The sequence below is a fragment of the Clarias gariepinus genome, chromosome 12 (assembly GCF_024256425.1).
Source record: "Clarias gariepinus isolate MV-2021 ecotype Netherlands chromosome 12, CGAR_prim_01v2, whole genome shotgun sequence".
Lineage (NCBI taxonomy): Eukaryota > Metazoa > Chordata > Actinopteri > Siluriformes > Clariidae > Clarias > Clarias gariepinus.
In genome coordinates, this window is record NC_071111.1 from 8097979 (window position 1) to 8125000 (window position 27022).

Genomic DNA, 27022 nt, shown 5'->3' on the forward strand with positions numbered 1-27022 from the left:
TCTGAATCAGCACATCAAATCATACACTGACTTTTTTTTTTAATCATCTTTCCTTACTTCCTTCCTTGCTTCATTTTTATTTATTTTTTTGTTATAAGGTCCCAAAACACATCCACATTTGCATGTAGCACCTGTCTTTCCAGTTCTCGCTCTGTCTATCTTCTTCATTCACACTCTTCGCTCCTGTCATATTTGCCTCTGTTTTAGTCTCTTCTCTCTCTCTCTCTCTCTCTCCATCGGGTCTCGGTGCCATTTCGGTTTGGTTAATAGCGTGTCTGAGGAACCGGCGTCACAGTCGGTGTTTGTTATAAAAGCCTGCTGGTTTACGTCTCTGCAATTAGTTTGGGTGCTTTTTTTTAATAAGCCGTCTGTTTCACACACGCACACGCATACACACACACGTACGGTTTTTATTTTCTGAGCAGTGTGAGGTCTGGAGCTGGATTGAGGCCCTGGCAAACATGTTAGCTGAAGCAGCCATGACAAGAGGCCTTTATTATTCACCTTTATACCACAGCGCTGACGAATTCTCAATTCCGATTGGTCCAAAGGTGCTCTCACAACAGACGCAGATGTAGCTATAAAATCGCATTTTTTATGGTAGTTGGGAGTGTTATCATTTTAATAGTTACAGCCATATCACAGAAAATTGTATGGTGTATATATAGATTATAAAAATATCAGCGTAATATCAGTCTCCAAAGTCTCTGTAACAGGACAAGCTGTTTAATTACCTTTAAGAGAGAGAAACAGTACAGATCCTGGCGAGGGAACGACAGTTTATAGCTGTAACGACAATCATAAAGGATTACCCGATACAATATTATCACAATACCTTGGTGCAGATTTCATATGTATTGCAAAGTTATTCGTTTAATTATTTATTTTTAGCTTTTGTTACAATTCTAAACAATCTTAGCAAATATTAAGTTTGTGCTGCCTGCGATTGTGTGAATAGTTTAGACTGCACCACCTTTAAGATTATAGAGAAACTGCGTCACTTTACCACCGCAAATGCAAACAAATATAAATTAAAAACTAATTTAAAAAATGACAATAAAAAATTAATCAATGAGTAGTCTGCTGCTATAGATTTGACTGAAGATTTATTAAAATTTGTAGTTTTGATATTTCAATTGAAGCCATGTGTTTAACTGTTAACCCTTTGTTTTTATTTTATTTATTATATATTTATTTTCTTTTTCATTTTTCCCACTCCTGAAGCATTGCTGTAAATTGCTTCTTTCTGGTCATAATTAAATAATTAATCATTTTAGAGTCACGTACAGAACTGAATTCCTAGTCATGATGTAAGTAAGAACAGGAACAGACTCTATAGATGGATAAAAGCACAAGATGAGGTATTACTGTGGTGTAAAAGTAATAAAACACGTCTGATTATAAACGTCAGGGTGCTAACAGTGACTCATACAGTTGTTGATGATTTTCCTCCAACAGTACACCCTCCAGTGGTTTATTACTTTACTCCTCAAGTCTAGTACCACAGCTGGTTGTACTTCCGGTGTACAAGTGGTACTTGGGGGCGGGGCGTGCTGCCCTGTTCTTTTCTGACTGGTTAATATGAATAACCAAATAACAAGCTTGGTTAATTATAACAGACTATATGAATTAATCTTGTAACCCATCACTGGATAATAGAACTTTTATTAATAATTAACGGCAGACTAACGGGGTCCCTAAAGGGTTAATAAAGCCATAGTAATGTAGATGTTAATCTCACTTTATTACACGATTATAACCTTTCACGACTTGAGGAAAAGAAAACATAACTTTTATACACGGTGTGCTTTTTTTTTTTGGATTGTCAACACATAATGTCAGCGTAGAGACGCGGCGAGAAATAGAACGGGAGGGAAAAATAGCGGGAATGTTCGACTTGGGCCTGTCAGTTTTGCTGTGTTGCATTTTCTCCTGTAAACACGAAGGCGTTTGTGCTGCTCTTCTGCCTCCGTTCTTCTGCCGCTCTGACATACTCCAGTAGTTTCTGCAAACGCTTCCCTGTCATATCAGATAACAAACACTAGATAAGGAGAAAGGAGGGGGGGAGGCGCTAGAGGGGTGAGGCTAAATAGTATGCAAAAGGTGGAATAAGAAAAGTGGCTTATGTAAGGTTTAGAAGGGGAAAATGTAACTGTGTAAACTAAGCGTTAATCCTGTAAGTAAATATTGTAACTTTCGTGTAGTCTGTCTATGTTTTATCCACATGTCCCATTGTATTGGTTCAGAAGTGATAAATAATACATATATATGCATTGAAGGTATTGTGCAAAGATAATTGCAACTATTGGCAACGTTGTTCACTTCCTTTCACTTATTAGTATTATTCACTTATGACACAAATAAAATATTTATTAAACATTATTTATGTATAAACAATATAACATTCATTTAAGAAATCCAAGATGTATAAAACATGGAGAGAAATAATTTTCAGACTTAAAGTGTAAAATGGGTCTGAACATAAGAAAAGTTAAAAAAAAGGGATAATGCAAATTGCAAATTTGTATATCTTTATCTAAAATTAATGTATGTTTATTTAGTTTACTTTTATGTTTGAATTTTAAATCATTTCATTTATTTTACTATACAAAAGAATTATGTTGAGATGCATTATTTGATTTGATTCTAATATTACAGCAATTTTTGCTTGTTTCTTCGTTTTAATGTAGGAACAATAAATTAAAGTATGTTGATCACTTACTCACTGTCTGTACCAATTTATCATGTGTAGAGAGGAGCATGGGGCCTGGAGCCTATCCCATTAGGCACGAGGCGGTATGCTCCTTCACACACTACGGGCAATTTGGGAACGCCAGTTAGCCTAATCTGCATGTTTTTGGACTGTGGAAAGAACTTGGAGGAAACCCACCAAGCGCGGATAGAACACGCACACTTCATGCACACACAGACCACGAGCCAGGATTCGAACCCGGACCCTGGTGGTACAGGGCGAAAGTCCATAACCCCTAATCCACTGTGGAATAAATGGGATAAAATTCTGTTCATCATATTGCCTAGGTTGTGCTGAAAAAAGGATATGTCACTCTACAATGCACAATCCTGAACCGTAAATATGTTTATTAAAAACAAATAATAGCTAAAATGCTTTAAGTTTAAAGAGCTACAGTAACTTTTTAATGTAGGAGTTAAAAATTTAAATACATTGATCATTAATTATTTTATTGTTTTTTTAACAAACTTTAAAAAATGATAAGCCTAGGCATATACTCCTAATATATTATTCTATATTTTATTTCAGAATATTTTTCAGATTTAAAAGAAAATCTTAAAAAATAATAATAATTTTAAAAAAAAATATATATATATATATATATATATATATATATATATATCACTTTTTAAAACCTGCTGCGGAAACAAAAACTCAGTATTTATTATTTATATATATTTAAAAAACTAAAGGAGAAGCATTAAGGTCACGGTTAGGTGTGAACTAATTAATAAAAGCTGTATTTACTGAAAGGTCCTCATAAGGAACCTAATGATAGTAAGACTCTGTGTATCTGTGTGTGTGTGTGTATCTGTGTGTCTGTGTTTGTGGGGGTGGGGATGAATAGAAAACGCACAATAGAGGGACCCTTATCCTAGTTTAAAATTCATCAACTTTTTTTTTGTACCAAAGGGACTTTTGTTATGTAACTGTGCCTACAGTGTAATGATTTATACTGAAAAAAATAATAAACTACACTACTTCAGTCATGTTGTACAATTCTAATAAAAATATAAATAAACTTTATTTCCGACTGATATATCGACTATGTTGATGAAAAGAAATCAATCTGTCAGTGTGGAGATGTATAAATATATACATATAAAAGCGTGTTGATCGGGCGCGGTAGTGAAAGGGTTAAGGGTAAAGTGAACTGAATTGTAAGAAGTTGGTTTCCAGGGGAACTATTCTTACTGTTCCAGCTGAGTCGGGCGAAACCATTCTCGCCTGAGAAAAGGGGGGGAGATCAAACCAGATTAAAAGTATTTCTTTCATTTGAGATGTGCTACAGCAACACGCACACACTCACAGCCTTTAGTGATCCATCAGAGGTGAATTGTTTGTTTCTGGGACTTTATCACATATTAAACTCTGAGTCGGGTTTTTAGTTTGATCCGTCCCCACCCCCCGGGGTAGCGAGGTGCACACGGCCCTGCCAAGTCAGTTTGAAAAGATCAGACAAAGGCAGCAGGAAGCCCCTCGGCTTGGCAATGCGCGCGAGCGGAGCGCGAGCGCTTGTTTTCTCACGGTAGCGATCGGTACCGGCTCGGTTTTCTTCATCTACTTTCCGTTTTTTTTTTGTAGGCAGTTTTATTAAAAGATAAACTTCTCTTTTAAGCACCGGGTGGAGGGAAAAAAATAATGTACGACCGCCTGGATCCTCGCGCGCAGCGGAGACGGTTATCTCAACGGAAAATGGGCAGCGTCGCGTGACCGAGCGCGAGCGTTTGTTTCGCCGTGTGAGTGTGTGGTGTGGTGTGCCTGTGTGTGTGTGTGTTGTTTTGGAAAGCAGCTCCCAGTCCTGTCCGTCTTAAATGTAGAACCGAGCCTTTATCCTTTCCTTAAGTGAACTTGTGTAGACGTTAAGATGGAGACGCACGTCTCGTGCCTCTTCCCAGAGATTTTAGCCATGATCTTCAGCTACCTGGACGTGAGGGACAAAGGCCGGGTGGCCCAAGTGTGCACCGCCTGGAGAGACGCGTCCTACCACAAGTCTGTGTGGAGAGGGGTGGAAGCCAAGCTGCATCTCAGGAGGGCCAACCCGTCCCTGTTCCCCAGCCTTCAGGCCCGGGGCATCCGGAGGGTGCAGATTCTCAGCCTGAGGCGCAGCCTGAGCTATGTGATCCAGGGCATGCCCAACATCGAGAGCCTGAACCTGAGCGGCTGCTACAACCTGACTGACAACGGCCTGGGGCATGCTTTCGTCCAGGAGATCTCCTCCTTGCGTGTTCTCAACCTGAGCTTGTGCAAGCAGATTACGGACTCCAGCCTGGGCCGGATAGCTCAGTACCTAAAAAACTTGGAGGTCCTGGAGTTGGGTGGCTGCAGCAACATCACAAACACTGGTCTGCTCCTGATCGCGTGGGGCTTGCACCGGCTCAAGAGCCTCAACCTGAGAAGCTGCAGGCACGTCTCCGACGTGGGCATCGGCCACCTTGCAGGCATGACCCGAAGCGCCGCCGAGGGATGCCTCAGCCTGGAGTATCTTACGCTTCAGGACTGCCAGAAGCTCACAGACCTGTCTCTGAAGCACATCTCCAAAGGCCTGGCCAGGCTCAAAGTTCTCAACCTGAGCTTTTGCGGGGGCATCTCGGACGCTGGAATGATCCACCTGTCCCACATGACCAGCCTGTGGAGCCTTAACCTGCGATCGTGCGATAACATCAGCGACACGGGCATCATGCATCTAGCCATGGGGACGCTACGACTTTCTGGCTTGGACGTGTCTTTCTGCGACAAGATCGGCGACCAGAGCCTGGCGTACGTAGCCCAGGGCCTGTACCAGCTCAAGTCCCTGTCGCTGTGCTCGTGCCACATAAGCGACGATGGCATCAACCGGATGGTGCGCCAGATGCACGAGTTGAGGACCCTGAACATTGGCCAATGCGTGCGGATTACAGACAAAGGCCTGGAGCTCATAGCGGACCACCTGACCCAGCTGACCGGTATTGATTTGTATGGATGTACAAAAATTACTAAAAGGGGACTGGAGAGGATAACGCAGCTCCCCTGCCTTAAAGTTTTAAACCTGGGCCTTTGGCAGATGACTGAAAGCGAAAAAGTGCGGTAAAAACTTGGGTGAGATTGTGCATGGGAGGGGGAGGGGCATGAAGTGGGCGGGGAATTTACATTATTCTAAAGGGGTGTGTGGGGGGATTAAAGCGATTTAAAATGATTCGCCTGGGAAGAAAATCTAAACAGTATCTCATCTGGCGTTTTATTAACCCATTGTATCAGTCAGAGTGTAGTGTGCAACACTGAAAATGAAAAAAACAAAAAGTTTTAATCTCTAACCGGTTGCAATACTAAGCCTAAATCACGTCCATCCCTACTAAACGTTGCGTCTAAAACATTTCGGCTACCTCGTACCTGTGTTTTAACTTAATCAAAAGAGGCGGATATGGAGATAATTTGTGCCTGGGAAGCAAACCCCCTCCCCCATCTCATTTCTCGCCTGAGAATAGCATAAAAAAGGAAAAGAAAAAAACAACAACAACGGCTTAACTACCTTTGTTAATTTTTTTGCCTGAAATGACCAACAAAAGACTGAAACGAAGCGAAAGAGAGTCAGAGAAGAGTCAAAGCACAGATTGTTTTTAGCTCGGACTGAAATGAGTTTATGCAAAGACGGATGAATACTGGTTTGTATACAAAGAGCTTTTATATATATATATATATAAATATATATATATATATAATTATGTATATATAATTATATATATGTATATATATATATATAATTATGTATATATAATTATATATATGTATATATATATATATACACGTATATTTTTCATCCTGTTTAGTTTTGGATTTAAGGCCGTGCCGAAGCCTTTATTGATTCAAGCTTTGAATAAGAGGTCCGCTCTGCTGATGTATTCATGCTTATGTAAGCAGATATTGTTTAATTAATGAATTAACGGCTGTTATTCAGAGCATTGTACTTCAGAGCATTGTACTTCAAATTGAAGTGATTTTTCTTTCTTTTTTTTGGGGAACAGAAAAACGTCAGTAGCTAATTCTACAGTCTCATTCACCTTATATTATTATTATTATTATTAGTACTATTATTATTATTATTATTTCTGCTTAGAGGTCAAACATCAAAATAACAGGATACATTATTTTGTCCTCATTTTAAACAAGCTAATGTTTAAAATTCACCTTAGAAGGACTATATTAAACGGAGATGAATTTTTTATTTTATTTTAAAGATGATGAAATTTTTTTTGTCCCGGATTTCTTCGGGGTAAGAAGCATCGCATATCAGGCCTGTGTGATATATGATATGATATGATGTACTGAGTCCTGCTGACAAGCTACTGTGTTTTAAATGTACTGTATGTATTTGTAAAGAAAAAGAGAAAAGAAATCTCAAATTGTTTTATATTCTTACAGTAAACATTAAAGTTGATATTTATATAATTAAAAAAAAAACTTGGGATTTGTATCTTGGCCGAGTTTTGTTTTAGGAAGGTTTTTACAGGTTAAAGGTTTTTAACGGATCGATTGATTAATTAATTATGAATAAAACAGCAGGATTTATCAGCATGTTAAGACAAGTTTATAATACACCGTGCTGTATATACATAAAACCTAATATCGACAGCTGAAACCTAAGAGCTGGTGCATCATGATGGAAATAGGAATTATTATTAATATTAATAATATTTATTAGCAGCGACGTGTACAGCACGCACAAAATGGACGCTTCTTGTTTTGCACGTTAGGGGGGGCTTTAGCAATTAATCAGCACCACATCACTGTTTTATAGCATTTTAAGCGACCTGACCATAATGTCGTATCATATCGTCCACTTTATAAGGAATCTCTCTCTTTCTCTCAGAGGAAAGATTGTCGCACACGCTTCTTTTCCCTTAGTTAGTTTTCTGCGTTTAAAACATTTTTTTTCTTTACGAAATCTCAGTTCATGTCAAAAAGTCTAAAAAATGTGCTGTCTCAGTCACGCGTATCAGAGATGTCGTTTTGTCCCTCCTTCTCCTTTTCCAACACCACCCCCCCCCCCCTTTCAGTCAGGCAGAAAAGGGACCCCCTCCTCTTCCTCTGCCCCCTTCACATCACACGTACACTTTTAAACATTCCTCACCGCCATTCAAAGCTCTTCAGCTTTTCTTCTAACCACCCCCCACCCCCACCTCCTGCCCCACTCTTTCCTCCATCACACACTCTTTGAAAGGCCTCCTGGCCCCTTGACCAGTCCAGGAGAGTGTGTGTGAGAGGGAGAGCAAGAGAAAGAATTCTCAGCGTAAAAGCTCACTGAGATCTCTTTTTTAAAACACAGAGACATTTCTCTAAGCCATAAGCATCGTGTCCATGTTGTCCTGTCAGTCAGTCACACTCACAATGCGGACGCATGCCTTCAGTTCAATTTTCTCAAGATTTTCACTGTCGAAATTTTTCAGTTATTAATACAAAAATATATACACTGTATCCTTTATGTTTACGAATTTAGAAACAGGCTGTAAAAGATCACCTCTGCTTTCTGCAGAAAACAAAGGAGCCGGCTCGTTCGCGACGACGCGCAAGGCTCGAAGGTGTCGCTGACTTTTAAAAAATGTAGGCTTTGAAGTTTTTTCGAGGTGCGACTGAGGTACGAGGCTGCTGTCTCAGGAAACGTTTGATCGGGCCGAGCAGCAGTTCAAAGGCATTCCTAAATCAGGATTAGGTCAGTTTTTTTGGTGGTGTGGTGTCCAGAGTCTTGGATGGTGTAAGAAAAATAAAAGGAGGAATAGAGAGAGAGAGAAGGAAGAAGGAAAGCGAAGGTGTGTAGTCATACTGCCGGCCTGTTTGCCGATCCTTGGATAAAGGGCAGGAATCTGTGAGTCACCGTTTGACTTTGCTCTGTGAAAAGTGAGCATGCAGTGCGAGTCCTGTCTGACTAAGGCACCCGGGCACGCTGGCTCTGCAAACAGCACACGGAGAGACGGTAATGTTTCTCTATCCGTGTGTGGATTTACTTTTTTTTTTTTTTTTTTTTTTTTTTTACACTTTTTGCTTCGCTTGTGCTCTGGAAGAACAAAAACAAAGAAAAGAAATAATTTCATTGTTCTAATCAACACGTGATTTTTAACACCGTCCTAAATGCAGTTTAAACCGCTTTGAGTGACATGTACGATTCCTACATTACCCACAATGCTGTTCGATAGTGGTGTACTGAAATTCAGCCCTGGCTTCCTGTTTATCATCAGCAGCGCTTATTCCTCTCACATCCTCATATCTCTCTCTCATCATGTTGATTCCACCATCAGTCTCGTGTATCACTGATCATCCAGGCATGACACGATCCTGACATGTAGCCCAACTGCATTCTGGGACTTTGAGTCTATCTGTCATTTGCACCATCTCTGTTAGGGCTGTGCTGGATTTCTAATTTGATTATCAGTCCAAAATGAATGCTATACAAGCCAAGTCTATACAAGATCTGGCTCTTAACCCTTTATAGAAAGGAAAATTAAAAATCTCAAGACTTTTGTGATTTCGTTTCATAGCTCCGTGACGTTGTCGTATATGGTTCTTCACCTGTATAGGGTAAATTATTGAAATTATTTAAAATGTGCAAAACTAAATTAATTTTAAAAAAGAACCTTATTTTCTACAAATATATGTTTTATCTTGATCCTGGCACTTTTTGTTAAGTTATACCGAATATGCCTCATCGCCCGTCTAAGGGTTAACAGCAATCATAACTGATACGATAAAGAATATAACAAATTTATTATATATTAAATACTGACTTTAATTATTTTAAGTTTTAAGCGTGTCAGCTAGCTTTCGCTTTCATCTCTTGCACTTTTCTACACGTAAAAATTTCACTATAATTCCTGATTGATTACTAGTAGTTACTGGATAACATATATACATACATAAATAAAACTAAACCACGCAAGTTGGAACAAGAAGTGATCGCGTAATCCTCACCTGGGAATTAAAAGGCATCAGTATTTATTATATCCTAATAGGTATTCATATTACATATCATGTTATTCAGTAACATTCCTTATGATGAATTATTCAGTCAGTACAGTGAGACTAATAGGAACGCTGTGTAATAAGTCTGGAGAGTTTTGACCAGGGTGCTGGTGAGAACTCCAGCTTGAGGCAGGTCTAATTAGGGTCTTCCCACTTCTCCCCCCTTCGCGTCTCTTTGGTCTCTGCCGTAGCTATCTGCGTGGAGCGTAAGGTGTGAGCTAACGCCTGCTCGCTGGCTGTTAGGTGCCAGGTTTCCTCTGTGAGGTCGGGACAGAGTTTGACTCGCGGTCATGTGACCTTGCTGGATGTGTGAGGGCTCGGGGATGGAGGGTAGGGGGGCAAGCTGTCGCCTACGCTCTCTCCCAGAGAGAGAAAAGAGAGAGAACCAAATCGTTCAGAGGCGTACAAACAACCCGAGGCTTAAGTGCCGTCACGGAACACATCAGCATAATGCGCGTTACGCTTCGGGCACATCTTTTCCTGCCGTCTTTCTCTTTCATGCATTCGTCCGTCTGTTTCTCCCCGCGCCGGTTTGCCATCATGCGGATCGGATCGAGCGGATCGTACGTGTGTGTCCCGCTGCTCCCTATCTGTTTTCATATACAGTGTAACCGGACTCGCCGAGCTCAGTGCGTCAAAGTAACCCAAGTGCAGGATTGGGGGGGAAAAAACACACAAAAAAAAGAGATCAACATGTAATTTGAAGCTTTGTCAGATCTTTCTAAATAAGCCCTTTCTACCGTGACCTGAAATCCTGAACCAGCGGTTACACTGACCCCGCTGTAGCATCAGGCACGGATTAAAAAGGGAAAAGGAGCGGATCTATGGATCTGCACCGGATCAGATTTTCCCGAAGTTGATCTACTGAGATGTTATATTTACTCATCACTCTCACTCACTTATCGTCTATACCCCTTTATCCTGTATTCAGGGTCGCGGTGGCCTGGAGCCTATCCCAGAAGGCTTAGGGCATAAGGCGGGGTACACCCTGGACAGGGTGCTAATCCATTGCAGGGCACACATACACATACACAAACTCACACTCATTCACACACTATGGGAAGGCAGTTAGCCTAATCTGCATGTCTTTGGACTGTGGGAGGAAACCGGAGTACCCGGAGGAAACCCACAACAGGCAAACTCCATGCACACAGAGCCGGGAATCGAACCCGGACCCTGGAGGTGCAAGGCGGCAGTGCTAACCATTACACCACCGTGCCGCCTATGTTATATTCATAACGTCTTAAATTCCCAGATTTACATTTCTCACTTGTAACTGCGCACCTTTTTATTAGTTTCACTGTAGTTCCTGAATAATTAATAGCTCCTACTGAATAATAGACGTCTAGATGGATATCTAAAAAAAATAATCCTTGACTTGAAAGGGAAAATAAAAATCACTCTGGATAACAGGGTTGTATTTTCGCAAAAGATTTATGCTGTGATTCAGTTCTGACATCAGTCCTTGCTCAGTTTGCACTTTGTTTAACTTTCTCCTAGTGATGTCACTCATAGTGCGCTTGCTTCATTTCTACTTAAAAAGAGCGATGCAGCGGCGCTTCAGTCCTGCTCTCGGTCCAGATCTCCCACTTCAACTCATTATCTGTTATCAACTCTGCTTCATGTGAATATCCATGTCAGCATCATCATGCTCTCATCTTTAGAGATTCGAATCATATCTAGCCTGGCGACTCGATCCGGTTCAGTTCGCGGGAATTTCAGTTCGATTTTCAGTTCAATCTGATTCGTCGCAAGCAGCTATATTTCTTACAGGCTTTAAAGTATTAAAACTTCTAACGAAACTTCTAAAAGTATCTTATATGAATAGAAATGCTGTGCAAGTTGGTGGTGGTGATTTTTTTTCTTCTTTTTGTTAATTGTTGATTGTTTTTTTCCCCTTCTGTACCACACTCCAGTCCTGTAGGTGGCAGTATTGCTGTAAAGTAGTGCAGAGGAAGGAGGCTGCAATCCTTCCCGTATTTGCGTAAAATGAATGCGGTTTCTGAGCAAGCCAGACTTTTCACCTTTTACCCAAATATTTCATAAAGTGTGAATCGATTCTGAATCGAAAAAAATCAATCATCGATTCAATCAATCGAATTGATCAGCAACAACAACCCAAAATAAAATCATTAAATTAAACTACATAACAGCGGTAGTCATATCGTAGCTCGTTAACCAGCCGAGTCGAGCCGCTGAGAACCCGGCATCGTGTGACCGCATTGCATTCTGGGACGCTCCGCCCAGCATACAGTAGGTTCACACCAATGTCGCCATGTCGGGTTTGTCATTAAGATGACGTTATCGCTCTTTTGCTGAATATAAGCTCTTGCAAGCTTCGTTTTTTGTTGTTGCTTTGATCTTTAGCTAGCAGTAACAAAATAACAATGCTCCCATGTGACCTGGGTGCATCACATGACTGATCACATGTTCAAGAGAATAACAGAAATACAGCACGAACAAACATATTTTCATACGCTTCAGGATGGAGTCAACATACATGTGACAAGATGTGTATGTCTATGGGGGGGGGGGGGTTCTTGAACGTTATATCACCAGAAATATGCGTGTGTGTGTGTGTGTGGCATGCAACCAGGATGAGGCTGAGCACAGTTTTTTTTTTCTTTTTTGTGTGTGTGTGTGTGTGTGTGTGTGTGTGTGGGAGGTGGAGAGAGGGTGTGAGTGCTGTGTGTGGCGCTCCGCATCCACTCAGCCAGGAAGAGAGGTGGCGAGAGAGTGGCGAGAGGGAGGGGGGAGAGAGAGAGAGAGAGAGAGAGGGATGAGAGATGGATGACAGGGGAAGGCACGCTGCTCCGCTTCGATCTCTCCACACAAATGCATTAGGCTCTTTACCACATGTGCCCAGCCCTCAGAAGCCACAGGCCACCCGCTCTCAGCACGGCACACAGGCGGCCCGAGTGGCTCTCGCAATCGACTCAGAGGTTAATGGAATGTTTTTCGGGGTCGTACGCTGATATTCGGACAGCGTGTGATGGAGGAAAAGTGTGAACGTTTAAACAAATATACATCTATGTGACGGGATACAATAAATACAATACACGATGGTTAAACAAGACTTTATATTATTCTTTATAAGCCATAATTAAATGATATTTGATGATGATGATGATGATAATGTGTGAGAAATTTGACATCAATTACATAAAAAAAATACTTAGTCAATTTATTTATAGTGCAATATCTTTTAAACCACAAAGTTTATGTATAAGTCATGATTAATGATTTGGTTATATTTATTCATCCGACCATTTTAAGCAAATCTACTCACGATCCAGTCGAGGGTTTTACTTTGGTGGATTTTAAACCCCACTGTCGTCAGCCTGAAGCGGCGCGCACGGCGGATGTTCACACCTCGCGGATTTCTTCACTGGTGTCGAGTAATGTCAGGGGGCTATCGGCAGGCGTAGTGGTGTGTGACGCGCTTCTGTGGAGAACACAGTAGTTCAGTAAACACAGACCCTCAGTCGGCTTATGTCACGTTCTAGCTTAAATTACATACGCTTACGTTATAGCAACTTTAAACAAGTATTAACATCAGAACGCGAGCACGATATAAACCTGCGATCTGTGTTACAGTTAACGCATTCTGACCAATCAGACTCAAGAACTGAACAGCTCAGTGGGGTGACTGGCTTCAAACACGGGAATCAAGTCATTAATTAATCAGTCAATCAATATACCTATCAATCTATAAGGGATGTTCAAGTCAAACCGGGACTTTTTGCACTTATCTCGGCGTTTCACTAGTGCTTGGATACCATCAAGGTAAAAGGTTTTATTAATGCGCCGGAGCCATGATCACACTGCCCGAGTCACCGGCCTCCCAGGAACTCCTTTAATGGCCCAAACATGTGAAAATGGCTTGGAGTGCGATCAGGACGGTACAGGGGATATACTGTACAACTTCCTTTGTACAGCCACCTCGGGCCATCATTCATGGATGTATAGCCTTAAAAATGTTAATCGGTTTTCACGCCTTCATGCACGAAACATTTCATCACAAGTCCCAGTTTGACTTGAACACCTCTTGGAACGCTTGCGTATTTATGCTTTGCTGTAAATGGCAAAGCGTTCATTCTCGATTTATTGGTTTTAGGACTCATGTAGAATCTAAATACATGTAATTCATGACATATTTTTTTTATTTAACAGGTGACATTCCGTAAACAAACATTTAAATAAAGAACAACAACCTCATAGATACTGTATTATGAAGCCCTTTCTGCAACTTTATGCTTATTTATAAGTAAAAACATAAATTTACAGTTTTATGACAATGCACCAGAATATGTTCCATTTTTAAGCAAGCAAAGTTTAGTTATTAATACATTATTAATACTTTGCTGTCTTCCCATTGTTGCCTTTGAGAGCAACCTTCAGGTCCTGTATGCAGGTACAGAACGAGGGGTTTGTTCTCAACAAATCTCCAAACTGCATGAAGACGTCTTTCGGCAGCTTCGGGTCAACCGGGTCATGACTTGGTTACTGTTTTCCTCATGCCTTTCAAACGAATTATGTTAAAGGTAGGAAGGCGGCTTTCAAGATTCCTAGCAGTTTGTCCCCTGGGGAAAGTCCACCGTCAGACGGACAACAATCTGATTGAAATCAAAATTTGCTTTAGGGGGAAATGTCCAAAACATAATAGAGGTCTATTCTAATCTGCGAAGAAGGACAATAATAGCAGTCATCGTTATGAAAAAAAATGTTGGGTGCGTAATTTTTTCCGGAAAACGATGGTTGTGTGTGTGTGTGTGTGTGTGTGCGTACGGAGGAGAGTGGTGCGGAATAAGAGGCGAAGATCTCTGAATATTTCCTGAACTTTTGGCATGTCAGCAGCTTGCCTCTAGCCATTTTTGAAAATTCCTCATCAAGCTCAGGGTTTGGAAATAGAAAAAAAAAAAACAGAAGGAAGAGAATGTTCTAGAAAGGACAGCAGCATATTTAAACAGGAATGTGCTGTGTGCCAGCAGAATGCTGTTTCTTTCTCTCTCACACACACACACACACACACACTCTCTCTCTCTCTCTCTCTCGCTGGGTCTGAGGCCTGGCTGCTCTGTGTCAGAGACGTGGAACAGGCGGCATTACACAACAGGAAGTGAGGCAGGTCCCCGGAGCCTTAAGACAAATAGACCGGTTTGATCAAGTTTAGTGCTGGGCTCCCCAGAGCCTGCCTCTCAATAGTGGCGCCACTTCGCAAACACACACATACACACACGAGAAAGAGAGTGCTTACAGCTTCATCCAGCGTGCTCTTTCTCTTACAGCACAGGCAAAATGGCCGAGACCCGACTGTATGAGCGTATATATTAATAACCTCTGAGATATCATAAGATATCTCATGATCCTGACATCCCAGTCTTACACTCCAGTTCAGTTTCGATTTTCACCTTTCCATGCTTATACAGTTGAACATTGCAATCTTTTTTTTTTTCTTAAGCTCATTAATATTGAAATCCGGTGATGGATGTTGACTTTTCTAAGTTCTTGCTGGGGGGCGGGGCTACAATTCAACTGTGATGTCACTAAATAAACCGAGAACCAATGATGGTGGTGCGGTAGCTGGTTCAGTGAGCCACAAAACCTTGATGCTAAGCTAGCTAGCATCAATAGCGAGCGTATGGTTATGATCGTTATAGCGACATTATGTTTTAAGATGCAGATACATAAATAAATAAGACTGTGTTTCCAGTCCTGTTTTTTTTCCTGCTAATGTTAAAACTGCTAATGTCTCAGTTAACTAATATTGAAAATGACATGACGACATTAGCGAACTGCTAACGTCTCTGTCTCCTTTTCGGCAAGATTAGTTAAGTATGTAAGTTGTAACTAGCTATGATGACGGCGAAAATCTCTTATTTTCATATGCATCCGTAGTTAGATATCTCTGATATACAGTAGTGATGACTCCTGGCCATTTTGGATGTAATGTACAGGACACTCTGATGTGTTTTATTCCTCTTATACCCCATAAAACTGTCAAATCTATAAAACTAATTCTGATGTATTATTAAATGACAGTTGTAGTTTTTTTATCCAGTTATAGTTAAATGTAATCTTATAAAAGATCCAGTTTACATATATTTTATTGAATACATAGCACCATGGGTCCCAAGAATCTTAGCAAGGACGGTAGCAGGAAGAAAAGTGAGCTGCTTTCAGATTTCAGGAATTATAAGCTTTAATGTCTATTTATTTCCTATTTTACTTTATTTAAATGTCTTGTCTAAATGTTTTGATTGTTTTATATGCAAAAAATATGATTATAGTGTTGGAAATTTGTAATATTGGTAATATTTCTGGGTGACTGGAACGGATTATCTGCATTTACATTACTTCCTATGGGAAAATGCGTTTCGCAATATGAAATTTCACCTTAAGAACTCGCCTCCGGAACGGATTAAATTCACATGCCGAGGTACCGCTGTACTGATATACCTGAAACAGGTATAACTGAGTAACAAACCGATAATAAAATGCAAAGGCAATGCAGAAATTATTTAAAAGCTTACAGAGGTTCCTATCTAATACGCAGCTGTTGATTTTAATAGTGAGTTTTTATTCGTTTGGTAAATCAAATGTGCAGCGTTAATATTGGAGTTGTGAGTAATGATTTTCCCCAGCTCCCTCTCTATTCATGGCATACATCAATACTTAAAAAAAAAAAAAAAAAGTTTCCCTGAATACAGTGGATTCGCTCCAGGAACGCTGGTTAAAGTATAACTAAAAACAGGATCTAGGACTGGCAGTGGAGCCTTATAGAGGAGCCAAGTCTAGTCTTCAGCTGCTCATTAATGCGCACACACACACACACACACACAATTCAAAGTTATCTGCACACTGTCCAGTCCTGTAATCTTCAAAACCATGATGGAAAAAAAAAAAAATCTCCAGTCAGCAAAAGCAAGTTGCCATTGTTTCAGCCTGTCAAAAGCTTCCACAGAGGAGAGAACATTCCAGCTCTCAGAGCCGGCAGGAGGGACGGGCCAAGTGGGATAGTGGTAAAACCAGGCACAGCCGACCACAAAGCTCTAAACACTCGCCCTCACGAAGCTTACACTGTGCTATTATTCACCAGTTCTATGCTTATAGTGCAGGTCAATGCGACGATTCTTTCTTACGGAGCGTCTTGATTATCTAAACGCAGACTCGTAGGCACACACTCCGGCAATAACCACACACTCCTCCATTCGGACACGACAGAGCAAAACCATCTTTCAGGCAAACAAGCAAACTAGGCAAACACTACAAGTATATTTGGGTTTAAGTTCCTAGATTTTCTGGTGTTGCAGAAAAATTCACTCGTTGTGTCAGGAATCTTAATAACACAAGATCCAAATATGTAGTGTCATGATCACTAGAAAGGAATGAGTGGAAAAGATGGAACGATACTCGTATAAAATCAACCAATAGGAGTCCAGGGGGCGGAGTCAGTATTCCCACTCCGCCACCGGCCAGCGTTCGCATTATTAATGTTCTCCGCATATTATTGTTCTAGCGCATTTTCACCCTCCGATACAGCAGGTGGCAGTATGAACCTAGTTGCTTCACGAGCTGCCATTAAAACTCAAGAGATGAAGAGAACGAGGAAGTCGATCTTCGCATTGCGCCTCATATTATTGCCATTTCAGAACAAAACAGAGCGACGCGCTTGGGTTCCTTCCTACTTTATTACCAAGCTATTTATTACATTAGGTTTACATTTGTGACACTTGGCAGACGCCCTTATCCAAAGCTCATTATACTTCTGAGCAGTTAAGGGTTTAGCGCCTTGCTTAAGGGCCTAACAGTGGCAACGTGGCGGTGGGGTTTAAACCTGCGACCTTCCCATAAACCAGTAGCTATATTTGCTAACAAAAGAGTTAGCCTTCATCCCGTCAGATAGTGATGGAAGATTAGTGCACATTACTTTTTTCCCCCATTTATTTCCAAGTATGTGTATAGAAGGAAATTTCTAATCAGTTTAGGAGTGGGAGGAGTATAAGGCGCATACTGATGACATCAGAGGTCAGCGACGGGCTAACAGAACGTCATTACAAGAACATGTGCAGTACTATTACATACAAAACAATAGCTCACCCTGTTCCTATCAGGCTTTTTCTTTTCACCCCCCCCCCCCAAAAAAAAACATCCCTTCTTCCACTCCTTTACCATCTCTGTGTCTTTCTCTCCCTCTCGCTTCGACTCTCAATCTTTATCTCACTCACTTTCTCAGACTGTCTCTCTTTCTTACTCTGCCTCTCACTCTCTTTGTCTTTCCCTCATTGTTTATCTCTCAATCTGTCATTCACTCTGTCTCTTCTTTCCTTCTTGCACACTCGCTCTCCATCACTCACTCACAAATCTCCCATGCTCCATCTGTGTCTTTCACTCTATCTCACTCTCTGTCCATCTCTCTCTCTCTCTCTCTCTCTCTCTCTTTTTGGCATTTAGACTCTTGCAGGATGAAACGCAGAAGTGCTGCTTGGTGGTTTCAAGGCCACGATGGAAAGTTATAAAGAATCTCATGTTATCAATGCAAAATATTTCAAATATCCATCTCGAAATCTCTCTTTCTCTCATTTCTCCTTATCTCCCCGCCTCAGCCTTTGTCCATCTTTCTGCATTAGCCTATAATATACACAGTATAAAACACAATATACCCTGTACGTCCACCTCCTTCTCTCCTTTCTCACACATGCAGTTCTGAGACGCATGGGTTCCATCCCCCATCCAATTTTTGTCTATCCTCTCTAGAACACTTCTGGGAGACCATGGCAAGTGTTGCTGCTTCCACAGTCTTTTTTTTCCCCCCCTAGCTTTGTCACTCAGTGTGACATGTCCTGTCACATGGTCCATTCGCTCCAACAGACACATGGCTAGAAACGCGCTGTTGTTGCCTCCCTCTCTTCATTTCTCTCCATCTCTCTCCGTCCCAGTGCTCTCACCATGGCAGAAATTGGGAACCAGCCTCCATCTGATGTGTATCTGCCCCTTCAGATGTGTCTCAGAGCAGCAGGACGGCCATCTAGGGTCTAAAATCACGTGTCTGGAGTGTGTGTGTCTAGATAGCGGTTATTAATGTTGTAATTCTGGAAGCATTTGGTCCGAGGGGTGTGAGAACAGAGTCACTGTGCGGAACATAACATTTTGTTCAAGTGTGTATGACGCACTGATCCCACATTCCTTAAAGTTTGAAATAAGCTTGCTAGTAGTGGCCATCGCGTAGTTGCTGTAATTACAACACAACGCGGGTAAATCCTCGACTCTGAGGTGTTGATTTGTTTTCTAAGGTGTTGATTAGTTTTCTCTAATAGCAGCACAGGATGCGAAGCAAATCACAGATTTATATTAATTCACTCCAAGTAATTTAAGTCTAATTACAAAAACATGTTACATGAACGATCATCATTTGTAGAAGGAGTCGGAGGCGCAGTGGTTAGCACTGTGGCCTTGCACCTTCAGTGTCCGGGTTCGATGCCCAACGATGGAATCTCCCCGTGATTGGTGGGTTTCCTCCGGGGTTCTCCGGTTTCCTCCCACAGTCTAAAGACATGCACATTTAAGCTAACTGGTGTTCCCAAATTGCCCGTAGTGTATGAATGAGTGTGTGAGTGTGCCCTCCTCCTGAGAAATAGGCTCTAGACCCCTCCTGTAAACAGGTTGAAGCGGTATAGAGGATGAGATGAGATAGAAGGAGTCTCCAGTGTCAGCACCAACAGTACGTTTTCGCTCAAGGAGAAATATTCAGGACTAAAGAATTTGTTTGAGCTTTTGTTTTATTAACATATAAAACAAAATGTACCATGAACAGCAGAAATCAGAGCTATGTTTAATAGTGAATGAAAGTAAGAGCATGGGACTAAACAGCTGCGTCCGTAAGGAAAACCTTTTCAGGAAAGAAAAAAAAAAAACTCGCATTGGAAAAAAGCCATCAGTTTGCTAGGGGGCATAAAAATTGGACTTTGGAGCGATGGAAAAAGGTCATGTGGTCCAGATTGAGTTTATTCCAGAGCGATGAAGCACATGAAGCGATGCACCCATCATGCATAGTGTCCACTGTACAAACCTCTGGAGACGGTGTGATGACCCGGGGTCGCTTCAGGTCTAGACTCAGCAATACAATGAAGTCAGCTGACCACCTGAATGTCCTGAATCACCAGGTTATCCCATCTATGGAGGTTTATGGAGGACGGGGGATATTCCAGGGCTCAGTGTGTGGTTCTGGGAGCATGAGGAATCATTTTCACTACATGATATATTCAAGTCCCTGACTCCTTATTTGTACAGTATGTGCTACTGTGAGGTGTCTTGCTGCCTCTTCTGATCCTGAGCTTGTGCTGAGCTTCTGAGGAGGAATTCTAACCTGAATGGGGCATTATTTTTGGTTTTCTCTTTTAATAGCTCCAGTAGACAGCAACATAACATGCTTATGATGTAACACACTGTTTTAATAGCACAGAATTTGGGACGCAGACAAAGAAAATGAGTGTCTCTTGGAAATTCTTTACTGCTTACATACTGAATCGGTTTTAGGACAGGAATGTATGCTGTGTGTGTGTGTTTATTCAATTGAATAAAAAGTAAGCTATAAGTGAAGGTTTTACTCCTCTTCATTATCATTATTATTCCTGTGGATGTGTTTAAGTTTTAAATCTTTCCTCTTAGTAAACCAGGGTAAAAAAATGAAATAAAAAAAAAACAGCACAAAGAGGACAGAGACCACGACGACCCCATCACGCTGCCTGTGTTAATCCATTTGAACAACATCTAGGCGTTCGTGTTTCGGTAGAGATGACACAAGACTTCAATTAAAGCCAGGCCAAGCAGGGAATCCACAGCGGCCCTCAGCAGCCCACGCCATTGATTTACTCTCCGGCACAGACGAGTCCGGGGCCTGCCTGCGATCCCATACCATCTGACCTGAGCCCTGAACAGCACTCTGAGGAGCAAACACCCTGCCTGCCTGTCTGCCTGCGCACACACACATAAACACACACACATTTGTTAATGTTCTGCTGATAGCACCACCCTCCTCCTCCTCCCTCCTGAAAAGTCGTTCCTCGGCTGGATTAGAGTTCGACATGATTACAGATTTGGTTGCAGATGCGTGTTTTGTTTACGGGGACTAAGTGACTTCTGAAAAAGGCTTTCGGCTCTGAGAGCTTTTTCTCGCCGTCTCCTCTGGGGCCAACCGTCAAGCTTTTGGAAAGCGTTAGAGGGGGAAAAAGAGAGAGAGAGAGAGAGAGAGAGAGCAACTGAGACGAGGGGAAAAAAACTGGAGTAGAATTTGTAATATGTTAAAATATTCAGCACTCCAATGAGGTGAAAATATATCACTAGCAAACTGAGGGGGGAAAAAAAAAATCAGGCGAAACCCAGGGTGTCTGGCTTTTAATTCAAAGCATCCGACCATCTTATTCATATTTAAAGGATAAGACCTTGGTGCAATAAGCGAAAGCAGCTTTGCATATGAGATCACAGCCAATTAAATCGACTAGTTTCTAATTCAAAGAGGGAAGTCAAGCCAGGAATGCCTCAAAAGTTGCTTCCGAGAAAAGAAAGAAAGAAAGAAATGTTGTTCTCTTAGTCTAATATACGACCTGTGCTAGGAGAGAGAAAGAGAGAGCGTTTTCAAAGTTTTAAAAGCAATGGATTGTTATTGTGAAGGCGAACCGCGGTGGAGAATTATGACGCAGGTCTTTGGGCACAGAGGTCGCCCGGTACAGACGTTATTTCATCTGTTTAAAAGGGTTCTGCTCAAATAAGTCTGTGGTTCTGGAGGTTGTCATGAGGATGAAAACCAGGTACCCAGTGTTCAACCCAGTGCTCGCAAACATCGCTTAGGGCTGGGAACAACAACCACCTACTGTAACCTTTCTCTGTGTATCACAAATATCACCAAAGACAAGAGCAGATTGGCGTATCGTGATGAGCATTGAACCATCCGTGTATATAATATGAGAGATGAGCTGAGGAGCTCACATGTGCCTGTATCATAAATGAAGGTATGGTTCCAAAAAATGTTTTCCCCCAGTTTCTGATCCTGGGAAAACTCCCATCCGAACGCCAGATTTCTCCTGTTATACAACAGCTATGAGGACGGAAGACTCCAAGACAAGCTCAAGGGCCCAGCTTAGTGGTGCTGGGGTGGGTCTGAACCTACAACCTTCTGATCAGTGATCACTGAGTTATACAGTCATGTGTACCATTACCTTTTTATATAGGGGACCTATTTTGCCTTTTATACCCTTTAAGCCCATGACCTGTCTCATACGTCACTACCGTGTGTGTGTGTGTGTGTGTGTGTGTGTGTGTGTGTGTGCTTAATAATGCCAAATGCTTTTTTTCTTCCTCACATTTGTATATATTTTTTCTACAGTATATAAACCCGCTCTTCAGATTCTTTTATTATTCATGATGTTTATTATAGTCCTAAGGAAAAAAACAACCAAAAAAAAAAACCAAACCAGCGGTAAGTCGCTCCTCCGGCTCGTAGCTCAGTTCCGCCCAGGAGTCACGATTTTAATTTGTCCGGACCAGACACGAAAGAGACGGCACAGATACATGTTTCGAATTAGACCGTCGAGGGAATTACAGCAGTGAGTGCGCGTGTTAAACGTTTCACATCAGACTGCTTTCTTAAGGAGGGGCGACGTCAAGCTAGTTTCGCCATTTTTGATCTGTTCCTGCTGACCATGACTCAGCACCAGATCCTGCAGCCGTAAGTGTTACTATTTTAAAGTTAGTTGTCTTTTTTTGGCTAGGGTTGTTTGGTGAGGCTAATGAAAGCATTGCATTGCACGATGAAGCAGGATGGAGAAATTGGAGTATTTCATGTCGACGGGCGGTGGTGGCTCGGTGTGTTAAGGCTCTGAGTAACTGATGAGAAGGTTGATGTTTTGAGCCCCAGCTCCACTAGATTGGGCCCTTGAGCAAGGCCCTTAACCCCGGCTACTCCAGGAGTGCTGTAGAATGGCGACCCTGCGCTCTGACCCTGGCCTGCTAACGAAAAGCGGGGATACGTGAAGAATAAAGAATTTCACTGTGCAGTAATGTATATGTGATGAATAAAGGCTGAAATAAAGGATTTTAGTAACGACAGATTCATTAGGTGTGGATTTAAAAAAGTTATTTCATGATGATATCCTCGATGTAACCTGTTGAAAATGGGGCTGTTCTGGAGCTACCAGTTTCTTAAGATGGAAATAACATTCTTCAGCTCAAAACTGTGTTATAAGTTTTATATCGCTAAACACAGAGGATGTCGCCCTGGATAAAAACGAGTTATAATAAAATCGACTAGTTTTGAAAATCCTTTTTTGTTCTGCAGGAACACGAGTTACATTATAAATGTTTTAACTCCTTATAACGTCCCAAAACTTCTTTGTGGACAGGAAAATGTTGGACAGTCCATCTAACGCTACAGACACTGAAACAGCTATCCACAGCTATCCGCTTCAAACCTCTAAGAGTTTCTCCTATAGTCATGTTAAAGAAAATTTCAATATCCAAACCACCCAAATGTATTTTGTAACCTTGTTTACGTTCAACGAAGTGCTCCTGAGAAGGTTTTCCGATTACAGGCTCGTTGTCTTGGCAACAAGTCCGACCAAAGCTTTAAAGACTGGAAAAATCCGACATGGCATCAGATCAGCAAACTCGGTAATCCGTCTATGAAAAATCCGAGCCCTGATCTGTGGAGTTTGTGGCGGGTTGCTGAAAAACGGTGCGTATTTGGAAGGTCCTGGCAAACGGCAAACAAGGCGAGGAGAAATGAAATAAATGAAATAACAGTCTTGCGACTGTCTGAGCTTGGAACCATGCCTGCAGCAGCCTGAGCTCGAGAGACCGAGACGGAGAGAGAGACACAGAGAGAGAGAGAGAAGGACGGGGGAGGTAGAGAGAGCGATAGAGGAAGTGGAGTGGAGATTTAAGGGAAGGCAGAGGGAAATAGAGAAAGAAGGTGAAAGGGTGACGGAGCAGGGAAGAGAGTCTGAAAAGGAGAAGTGAAAGGATGGACAGTGAGAGAAATGATACAGTCAGCATGGAGGCAGCGGACGAGACCAAACCAAACCACAGCAAAAGGAGAAGGCTCTAATAATATGGAAGGCATAAAAAAAGCACATAGATTTATGCTGGTCTCTGAGAGTCTGATATGTGTGTGTGTGTGTGTGTGTGTGTATGCGCTCAGCAGTGGTCCAGCTTTCTGCCGCCCAGCAGGAAAAATCCCATCATTCTCCACATTCCATACACATTCCAGCTCTACTTTCACCTCTGCCCCCCTCCTCTCCTTTTTTAGCCTGCCTTTGCAGCGGACCTGCTGGGGTAGGGGACTCTCGTCTGAGCACCCCCCCCCCCTTCCCCCTCCTTCGTCCCTCTTTTCTCACCCTGACCTCCATCTCGCTCCACACATCTGCTTCAGAGACGTTTTAACTCTAAATTAAATTCCTCCAGAGTTGACTGCATTGTGTTTGCTCACATTCAAGCACTTAAAGGTCCTATATTTTAATATTTCTATAAAAAGTTAACGCAGGTCTCAGAGCCCGGGCCCAAGTGTGTATGTGTGTGTGTGTGTTAATACCACAGCTGATATACTCCTTGGATAATGCAGATTTTCCTACTTCTAATTATTTCACTCCTCCTCCAAATATGCTTTTAACAAGCCGGGGGAGGGGATCTTCTTATATGAGGTCACAATAGGGGAAAAATCTAATTGGCTTGTTTCATAATTGTTTTTTAAAAAAGGCAGGGAATGTTTATTTTCCCCTTAGTTTATTGCTTGGACACACACACACACACTGGAGACCCAACATAATGTCTGAAAAAACTTCCAGCTACTTGCTAGGTCAAACAAAGCTACACTACTAGCATATACGAGTAAAAGTTTGTGCACACCTGACCATCAAATTTGTATTCACTTATTGCTATACCGCTTTATCCGTATAAAGGTTAGCAGGGGCATGGGCTGAAGCCTATGGATTGGTACCCTGGACAGGATACCAATCCATCACAGGGCACACATATACACACACGACGGGCAATTTGGGAATGACAATTAACCTAATCTGTATGTGTTTGAACTGTGGGAGGAAACCGGAGTACCCAGAGGAAACCCAGCAAGCAGGGGGGAGAACATGCAACACAGACCCTGAGATGGGAATCGAACCAGAACCCTGGAGGTGCAAGGCCACAGTGCTAACCACTACACCACCGTGCCACCAACCTATTCCCTATGAGCCGATTTTTGGGACGGCTTTCCACTAGATTTTGAAGAATGGAGATTTGTGTTTATTCAATTCACATCTGAAGGTTGTGTTCACATACTTTTGACCACACGGTATCTGGCCTGTGTTTAAAAAAATTAAAAAGTCTAAAAGATGATGTGCACATCATATCAGTGTAAGATCATCAGATGAGCCTCAGAATGATTATCAGCTCGTGTCTAAATTTGTGACACTTCAGCAAACTTTTGACATTTCAGTAAAAAGATTTCCCTAGACACTTCAGGTGGCACTATAACATCCGTTTAACCTGAACAATCAAATGCAACTATATGATAACTGTTTTTTATTAAAAAAAAAAAAAAAAAAAGAACAGCATGGGTTGAGTATAGGAAAAAAAAACATTTATGATTCCTTTTGAAATCAGCATGAAATAAATCACAGCTTTAATTCTTTTGGCAAGTTTCCCCCTATAATTACCTATATAAATATAATAAAGATTTTATCTGTACATTGGTCAGAACACGCTTTTCAATGATATCTTTACAATTCATACACTGGAGAACCAGAAACCAGTCTCAGAAAATAATGTCAGTCTGTCTGTATATCCGTACGTCTGTCCAGCCAGATTTGTCACAGCGTGACAAACAGAATTTGATGAAACTTTGCCAGTCTGTCAGTATTCGCCTGGAGGTAAATCTGCGCCATAAATGAAATTAAAACGTTGGTCAGTTATTTACTGGGCCAGATTACTTCAAGGCATCTAGCCGATATAGTGCGTTTCAACTTGAGGTTAAAAACGTTTCCTGTGTATACACAGAGCACGCGGAAGACGCAGAAACGACACAGGCATGGCATACTCCGAAGGAATGGGGCGTACACTATGAAACCTGGACCGTGTGGCATCATTTACGCTAGTCATCTATAAAGTCAACCAAACTTGTAAAAACACTTCTAGGTTTCAGTTATTGTTACAATATTCATCAAAACTTCATCGTCAAATTACACGATGTTAACATTAGCTCTTACGAGGGCTGAAAACAAAAAGGTTTCCTGACTAATCTTGAGTCAGTCACCCCTGAGCTGACAACCCCCGGGATTCAGTGATGTAACGTCCAAAGAGAGAGCGAGAGAAAGACAGAGAGTGAGTGAGCAAGAGAGCGATGGAGAGAGAGGAAGAGGAAGAGAGCGGGAGAGAGAGGGCTATGGGCACATTACCAGCCTCAATGCTGATTTTTCTTCCCTAATGTAACACAGATCTGATTTTTTTTTTATGGAGTCACTTTGGTATGTCCATTAGATTAGATGCATCATCTACACAATCATGTGACTTGAACGGTCAGATCGGAATTTATGCAACTTTGTGCCTGCGTGTAAATCGGTTTGGCCGATCTCTGACATCATCACATCATGACGTCATCGCCGTTAAAACCGATAAAGGCAGGCGTCTGGCTTTCTTCCTGCTCCTGGACCTCAACAAGTACAAGCATCAACAACCACCCAAGCATAGATTTGCAAAAGTCACATCCACTGTTTGAACTGATTGAGCGGTCACACAGATATGACTTATTGTAAGCCAGACAACCTGAGCAATGACGTATCGATGCGTGTGTGTACCGTTTCCGAGGACGGACATGTCCGCTTTAGAGTCAGATAGAGGTTAATTGTAATCATGAACGTGAACCCTCATGACGTGCTAATTTGATCTTCGCAAAAAAAAAAATCTGAATTGTGCAATAAAAGATCCTGTTTATAATAAAATAAATGAGGTTCAAAATAAATAATTAATAAGTAGGTACGGTTAAAAATAGGTACAGGTAGACTTCTACAAAAAAACTGGGAGATATAAAGAAGATAGAGATGAAGCAGAGAAGAAATGATTCAATTCAACATATTTTTTCTAATATGTGTTAATATCAAATGACCTGGCTCAAATAAATTTAAATGCTGTTTGGATTTAAATAAGTAAATATTTACTTAGAGATTAGATAATTAGTGCAGTGATTAATATGTTTGAGCTTGCAACAAGTCTTTCATCTCCTTCAAGTGATACAGT

The 27022-nt window shown here is 41.5% G+C and overlaps 2 protein-coding genes across 2 annotated transcripts in view; one reads left to right on the top strand and one right to left on the bottom strand.

Annotated features, from left to right (window-relative positions):
- The window catches only part of wnt5b (wingless-type MMTV integration site family, member 5b), a 127359-nt gene that overhangs the window by 42662 nt on the left and 57675 nt on the right, over positions 1 to 27022 (bottom strand). The window contains exon 2 of the mRNA XM_053508382.1: positions 13032 to 13187. The gene's annotated coding sequence lies outside the window, so the exon portion shown is untranslated. The remainder of the gene's footprint in view (positions 1 to 13031; positions 13188 to 27022) is intronic.
- fbxl14b (F-box and leucine-rich repeat protein 14b) lies at positions 4063 to 7188 on the top strand. The gene has a single exon (XM_053508381.1). It carries the CDS (start codon positions 4620 to 4622, stop codon positions 5820 to 5822), a length of 1203 nt encoding a protein of 400 aa, XP_053364356.1. The 5' UTR covers positions 4063 to 4619; the 3' UTR covers positions 5823 to 7188.

Coding starts and splice junctions, on each gene's coding strand:
- fbxl14b (XM_053508381.1), top strand. CDS start 4,620: ATGGAGACGCACGTCTCGTGCCTCTTCCCAGAGATTTTAGCCATGATC.